Source organism: Lytechinus variegatus, chromosome 13 (assembly GCF_018143015.1).
Source record: "Lytechinus variegatus isolate NC3 chromosome 13, Lvar_3.0, whole genome shotgun sequence".
In the NCBI taxonomy this organism is placed as follows: domain Eukaryota; kingdom Metazoa; phylum Echinodermata; class Echinoidea; order Temnopleuroida; family Toxopneustidae; genus Lytechinus; species Lytechinus variegatus.
The window spans coordinates 34,542,937-34,551,087 of record NC_054752.1 but is presented as its reverse complement, the minus strand read 5'-3'; the positions used below and the strand labels follow the sequence as shown (position 1 = coordinate 34,551,087).

General features: G+C 39.4%; 1 protein-coding gene across 2 annotated transcripts in view; it reads right to left on the bottom strand.

Moving 5' to 3' along the window:
* Positions 1-2,225: 2,225 nt before the first annotated feature.
* Positions 2,226-8,151, bottom strand: part of LOC121426858 (leucine-rich repeat-containing protein 46-like) — a 24,235-nt gene continuing 18,309 nt past the window's right edge. For both annotated transcript variants that reach the window (XM_041623262.1, XM_041623263.1), the window contains exons 6-7: positions 2,973-3,151; positions 2,226-2,564 (exon numbers count right to left, since the gene is read on the bottom strand). In XM_041623262.1, coding sequence (XP_041479196.1) covers positions 2,356-2,564; positions 2,973-3,151 — 388 coding nt within the window. In that variant the 3' untranslated portion in view covers positions 2,226-2,355. The remainder of the gene's footprint in view (positions 2,565-2,972; positions 3,152-8,151) is intronic.

The window sequence follows — 8,151 nt, the reverse complement described above, 5'->3', positions numbered from 1 at the left end:
GCCAAGACTTAGACCATGGTTTAAGTTAAACCAGGGTCAGAAGACGAGCCTATGTGTGTAGAGTGTGTGCACATTCTATGCAGGAAGTTCTTCTCCCAAAATTATGGATGTTTAAGAGACTGATCATCAAAGTGTAAAATTTATATTGTATTGCCAAATGGAATGCCAAAGATATCTAGCAAAAGCATGGATGGAATTGAGACAATATGGCCCAAATTCACAAAGGCCCAAATTCACAAAGGTGCTTTTGAAAACCCACGGTTCAAGCCGTTGTTTATACAAATTTCCTGTATACATTACGCTATAAAAGAGTGGGCTCATTCTTAAAAACAGTGGACTCATGAATAAAATAGCGTGGATAACCAAAGCAACAGGCGTCAATTTAGCGCACTCAGACAAAAGCGTGCATCAGCATTGGAATTTTTTAATATACGCAGTAAAATAAGCGTAATTTATACATGAAATCTGCATAAACCATGGACTCAACCATGGTTTTTTTTTCAAACCACCTTTGTGAATTCAGGCCAATGAGACCACTTTCTATTCTATAGCTACCACTCCTCATCATTAAAACATTCAAACAGGATACAACAAAGTTTCTCCTTACTTCATTTAAGGCCACCACACACCCAACGACTGCTCTACAATCTGATTTTGGAACAAATCACATTTTGCTTGCTTTCTGAAAATGGAAAGAAAAGTATCTGTTTATTTCAAGTTCAAATTAATTGTAAGAATACTAAAATAACATTTTGGATGATTGAAATCCATTTTTTTTTGGGGGGGGGAGGAGAAGGCCAAACTAGCTTCAAATTGTAGCCAATCATCGATTTTGATGACATCATTCCAACTAGATGTTCAATCTGCTTTTATTCTACTAAGGATGGCAGCATAGTCAAAGATTTGAACATACATATTTCATTTAGACCTTTGCACAGCCAGATGTTTCACGTCTCAATATTCATCGCATCAAACTTTACGTTTTATTCCAAAATTTAGTCGTAGACCAGTCGTAGGGTGTGCGGTGGTCTTTAGGTAACTGTAGTCTCATTATCAAGGTGATGAATACATTTTGCTCCAGACAAACATCAATTACCTTAACTAGAGGCTTGTAATAAATAATTATTTACAATGCAAACTTTATAAACTTTATCCAATAAAGTCTGAAACACAAAATACATCATAATAGTTTTTACACTCTTTGTATATACATGTTATTTACATAAATTTATAAAGAATTAAGCCTAGCGCATACTATGTGATCAGATAGGACACCTTTTTTAATAAATGGCATTCTGCATTCAATGTGAAAATTCCGACAAGTAATATTTTATTTAAAGTTCACAATAATGTAAGGAATAATAAACTCATAATTTTACTTGCGACAAGCCCTGTCTGAGTAAAGTCCAAATCTGCTTCAAGTCGTAGCCGATGACGTCATTACGACTCAGAATTGAATTTGGTTTTATTCCCACAAGGAGGCTTGAATTAGAATGAATTTCAATTTCAGTAGTCCTACCACTATTCTGATCTCAGATCGATAAGATTTTATTGGTTGGGATGCGCATATCAAATGTTATTACAATTTCTTTGAAATTCTGATCGCAACGAATCGCATAGTGTGGATGGATTCTCTACTGTAGACAGTTGAAAGTTATGCTTCCATCATATTACTGATGTTACACCATACTCACTTTTGTTGTAGGATTTACACAAATAGCCAAGGTTAGGAATCAGTTTGTAATGTCTGAAATCCCAGTATTAAAAGAGTTGCTAATAGCAAACTGAAAAAATTGGAAATACGATCCCACGCTGTGCAGCTTATAGCATTTTATGTGCTGTTCCGATGCTAGAAGCCCTGAATAGACATGTTACAAAATACAGTCAAGGTGGTGAATAATGTGACTTAATTTTGTTCCTGTACAATTTCTGATGTAGTGAAGTTTGAAATCAAAATAAAAAGAGATGGCCCATATGTCACAATCTGAAAGACATGACCCAAGGTGTGGCTTGAACCAAAGATAATTAGATGAATCCTGAACTTCCACATGTGTTAGAATTCCCTTAATTGGTTCCATTCAGTAGTTGTAGAAAAGTAAACAGGAACAATTTCAGTGCTTCAACTGTTTAATTATCAAAGAGAACTCCATTACTCAATACGATGTATGCTGGAGCCATTAGAGTGACATGGAGCATCTTTACATAATAATGGAGAAGTTTGTAAACCAAAAAATTGAGTTCTCCACAAATGTCTGGCATTTTAAAAAATATACATTTAGCAAATTAAAAATAAAAAACAACAAATATTTTCAAACTTAATAACCGCTTATATCTGCAATCCCAATCATAAAATCCTTATCTTGACGCAGGAGAAGGGGTCAGGTGGCGTTGCTTCTCTAGAGACGATCTCGGTGAATTCAGACTCGATCTTGCAGTTTCCATGGCCTGTCGTGATTGGCTACGTACTTCTTCAATCTGGAGCATGTGACGGTCATGCTGATTGGTGTATTCGGACGATCTCTCCCGTGACTGGTGGATGAAGTCTGCGCTCATACGGAAAATGTCTGTAAGGAGACGAGAGATTAGGAGAAGATAAACTGTGATGTTTTTGGCATGAGAGAGCCTTGTAATTGTTTACAAATTATGATCATTTAAAAATTAAGAGTTTTTTTTCAGATAACGAGGTTGGATTTCATTTCATTAAGCTGCTTGCACAGCAACACAAAAACTTATTACTGACTGAAGTATGTAAAAATGTCATCACCATCATAATCATCATTATCATCATTATCATCATCGACGTCATCATCATCATCACCATCATCATCATCATCATCACCATCATCATCATCACCATCATCATCATCACCATCATCATCGTCATCGTTGTCATCATCGTCGTCATCGTCATCACACCATCATCTCCAATATCTTCATCATCATCACCATCATCTTGGTCATCTGAAACTCACCATCTATCTGAACATCATCTTGACCACTACGAACATCTCCATCTTCTCCAACCTCCTCTTCCTCCTCCTCATCATCATCATCGCTAGACACAGGATGTCCAGCTGAACTCTTCTCATCTTTGGTCAGCAACTCATTGTCAAGCTGCTTAAGATTTGGAAGTGCTGCTAGAAGCCGGGTCCTGCAAGTTTGTGAAAGGGTCGGAAACAAAACAGAAGTACAACATCACAAACTTGTATAAATACCAAATAAGTTGGATGCAAATGGTACCACATCCCTTTACATGAATTTCCAATAATGTGAAAATAATTATCTATCATACCTTCTTTATCAGCAGAATTACAAAATAAATAATAAATCACTATGAAAGACATATGCAACAAATACTGAAAAATTTAAATTACATGAGAGTTATGATTTAGTGGTTGTCTGTTTTTTCCTTTTTAAATCCGACAGTTGTTTCACATCTTACTCAAGGGCATACAATCTTTCTGTAAGAAACCTATCCATATTGAGCTGCACTCATCCTATGTGAGAGTTACCAGTATAGGGAACTGGCAAGGAATTAATTCAATAAGAGAAAAAAAAACAAATTTGCTGGCTATCAAATTTTTCTTTATTCAGACATTTCCTTTGTACAACAAATGTTTCATGATTTAATCTTTCTATCTATCTTATAAGAAAGAAAGAAAATCCAATGCCCAGAATCAAGATACTTCTTCTCGTGATCAAGTCTTAATAAGTGTCTAATATGCGGAGAGTATGTCTCTCACGAATTAGATTTCTTAGTCACCAGAGATACCATAAACAAATTATCTTCCCAATCTTCACCAGCGAAGTTAAGCCATTATGATCTGAGAATACATCAAGCAAAATTCATAATGTTTGGAGCCACTGACTCAAGTAAATTTTCACAGTTGTTGGGAGGAATAGACATACAAAGGACTCTGGTGGAGACTTTGGTATGAACGTATATACAGGTTTATTATACAGGCCAGCTAGGCAGGTCAATCAACAGGCATGGTATCCATGTTGCGGGAGGTGTATGGAGTGCTTAGATATCCATACTGATATCGTAACATCCCCCTTCTTCTGATAAGATTGAGAATTTCAAATTTCAAAGATATTGTTTTCAAACAATACTTTTGGTAGTCTGCAAATTTTGGTAATTTGGCTTGGTTATGATTTATCAGATAATAATATAGAAATTGTTTGGTTTGTGAGAATAATATCAATTTGTGATAAACTGTATGCATCTTCAATTTTACATAACTTCAATCTCGTGCAAAACTGAAAATAATTTGGATAACCAGATTGATCTTGAAATCAATATTTCCAAACAATAAGTTTTGGTTATAGTGTCTTTTTGATAATTTCGTGAACACTATCTTGACATACCAAAAATAATGTACAATGTTTATACATGCATATAATAAACTTAAAACTACACTAATGTCTTCAGTGTTCTTCTTTCTTCTCTTTCTCTTCTTTGTTTGAGAGTTTAGAGTGTTCATAATGTTCAATCTTCAAACATGAATCTCTCTGGTTTGCGAATAGTGCGTCCAGACCTCGTGGTTTGTGAGTGTGTCTGTTGAGATTGATTAGAGTTGGACATTGGTGTTCGTTGGACGTTGTCTTCCTCTGGTTGAGTTTCTGTGGAGTGGTTTTCTTCGTCGAACATCACACGCTTTGGAGTTGGTTTGGTGGATGGAACTTCCCTCAAGTGAGATCTATTTCTCCTCAAGATTCCTCCATTCGGCGTTGAAACTTCATAGGATCGAGGTTCTTCACAGATTTTGGATACTTTGGCTGGTATCCAAGTGTTGTCTCTTGGATGCAGAACTCTCACTGGCTGTCCTACATGCAGTGGTGGCAGATCAGAACTTGCATGTCGATCATGCACTTCCTTCATCTTGTCTTGCCTATTCAAGAGAAACTCGGTAGCAGCAGAATCTCTCGAAAGATAGTGACTTGGCAATGTGGTTCGGATGGGTCTTCCAAACAACATCTCTGCTGGTGATCTCAAGTTATTGTCAACTGGTGTTGCTCTCAGGTGCATCATGGCTAGTTGACTGTCTTGGCTAGTTTGAGAACACTTCGTCAACAGATTCTTGATTGTACGAACCATTCTCTCAGCTAATCCGTTGGATCTTGGATAGTGCGGTGAAGAAGTGATGTGCTTGATATTCCACTTCTTGCACATGTCTTGGAATGGTTTCCCGACAAATTGTGGACCGTTGTCGGACACAATCTCTTCTGGTGGACCAAACAGACTGAAGATTCCCGTCATCTGTCTTGCTATAGCTGCACTGGATGTATCGGTTAGCTTAGCAATGATCGGATACTTGGAATAGTAATCAGTAACGAGTAGATACTCTTGTCTATTGAGCATGAACAAGTCACTTCCCAGTCTGGTCCATGGTGCTGGTGGTACATCATGGGGATGCAGTGGCTCTTTCTGCTGTCTTGCTTGGTGTTTCTGGCATGTTTCACACTGCTTTATCAACTGATCAATGTCCTTGTTGATGTTTGGCCAGAACACTGTCTCACGAGCAAGTCGCCTCGTGCTTTCGATTCCCATGTGTCCTAGATGAAGCTGTCTAAGGATGTCATTCCTTAGTGTCTTCGGTATGATGACTTGACTTCCCTTGAAGAGTACTCCGTGTGATACTCCAATTTCATCTCTGTAAGACCAAAATTGACGAAGGGATGTCGGCAATTCTTGGATGGTCTCAGGCCATCCCTGAGTGACTATCTGCCATAGTGATCTGAGAACAGGATCATTAGCTGTTTCTCTCTGAAGCTCTGTTCTCTTGTGTTGTCCAAAGTATATCAAGTCAATCTGGTGCGAATCTTCGGCTTCAGAGCAGATGGATTCCACTCTGACATCTAGCAGAACATCGCGTGCTTCCTTGGGATTAGGAAGTCGGCTCAAGGTATCGGAAAGAATCATGTCTTTTCCTGGTCGATACTTGACTTGAAATCGGTATCCTTGGACTTTGATAAGCAATCTCTGTAGACGTGGTGGTGCACTTCTAAGAGGTTTCTTCCATATCATTTCCAATGGTCTGTGATCTGTTATGACGGTGAATTCCTTCCCGAACAGATATGTATGGAAGCGGTTAATACCAAACACTAGGGCTAAGGTTTCCCTCTCTATGTTGGAATAGTTGGACTGTGCAGTGGAAAGACTTTTGGATGCAAATGCAACTGGTTTGCCTTGCTGGAGCAGGCATGCTCCTAGCCCTTTCATCGATGCATCTACCTCAAGAGTTGTCTCTTTCTTTGGGTCATAGAATTGTAGACATGCACCTGATGATACTGCACTTTTCAGGCTGTTCAAGGAATGTTCATGATCATCGTCCCAGATGAATGGTACTTCCTTGTGCAGAAGTTCTCGAAGTGGCGCTGACTTCTCTGAGAAGTTAGGAATGTATGCTGCTAGGTATGTGAATAATCCTAGGCATCTCTGAACATCTTCTTTGTCCTTGGGTGATGGCATTGATGTGATAGCTTCTACCTTGCTCGGATCTGGGTAGATACCTGATCTAGTGTACTTGGAACCAAAGAAGTTGATGGCTTCCTTCTTGATAGTACATTTGGAGCTGTTGAACACTAAGCCTTCTTGCTTTGCTGTCTCCATGAGTAAGTAGAGATTCCTATCGTGTTCCTCCTCCGTTCTTCCTACGATCGCTATGTCATCTGCGATGCATATGCAGCCTGGCACATTTTGGACAATCCTATCCATATGCTGCTGGAAGATATCCTGACTAGTACATAACCCAAATGGTAGTCTTTGGAAGCAGTACCTTCCAAATGGTGTACGGAATGTGGTGAGATCCTGGCACTCCTCTGCTAGGTGAACCGACCAGTAACCAGCCTTCGCGTCTAACTTAGAGAAGTACTGAGCTCCTGCGAAGACAGGTTGGACCTCTTCCAAGGTTGGTACCTTGTGTGGGCATCTCTTCAAGGCATCATTTAACCTCCTGGGGTCAAGACAAATCCTGATGGATCCATCTTTCTTCACAACAGTGGTCATGGAGCTGCACCAATCGGTGTGGTACTCAATTTTTCTGATGACTCCTTGCTGCTCCATTTTGTCCAGTTCCGCCTTGATTTTGTCTTTCAAGTGTACGCTGCACTTGCGGGGTGCGTCTATGGTAGGTTTAGCATCATCCTTGACATGAAGCATTGCCTTCCCTCGGAAACTACCAATAGCGTCAAACTGATTCGGATATGCTTGTTTGAGATCCCTTACACTTGTGATAGGTGTTTGCTTAGGTTTAGGATTGGTTGTAGGTGTTTTGTTGTCCATTGAGTGAATTGTGATAATTCCAAGGTCAGTGCAACCTAACAACCCTAGGATTGCTGGACCATTGACATCTGCTACATAGAATGTATGTGTTGACCATTTTGTACTCTTGTATCTACACTTTATGTCCAGTGTACCCTTACATGGTATTTGTGTCTCTCCGTAAGCTATAAGTTTTATTGTTGTTTGTTTCACTACTGATTCCCACTTTGGACCGTAAATTGCTTTGGCGGTACGTACAGTGATAGTGTTAGCACTTGCCCCCGAGTCCACTTTTAGGTAAAGCTTATGTTGACCTACTCTCTGTGGGCATATTATGTCAATGTTAGCAAATGCTACAGTACCTTCTGGATTTACAACTGTGTGTGGTCCATTAGTATGTATGGTGTCAAATTGTGCTACGTTGAATGGACTATCTGTAGATTGATAATGATCATGATCTGTGGTAGTATCATGTGTAATGTCCATTTCGCTTATTGGTTTACTCTTTCGACTTTTCGGCTTTGATCATGTTTTGTTTTGTTTTGGTTTACGATCATCAGATACCGTGTCGGATCTTCGGTCATCTGATCTACGATTCTGTTTACGACTACGATCATTTTTCGATTTACGACAGAATTTGGCCCAATGGCCCTTGGTGCCACAGGCACGGCACTCATCGTCATACGCAGGGCACTGACGAGGTTTGTGGAAACGTCCGCAGTTACCACATGCTTTTCGTCCCTGGTTACGCTTGAACGAATCGATATTCTGTTTAGGGTCTAGTGTCTCAAGACATTGTCGGCTCGCAGCGACTGCCTCGTATTTACGACCTTCTACCAAGATTTGTTCGACCTTGTAACCTTTCGGTTGATCTAGCAATGACTTTT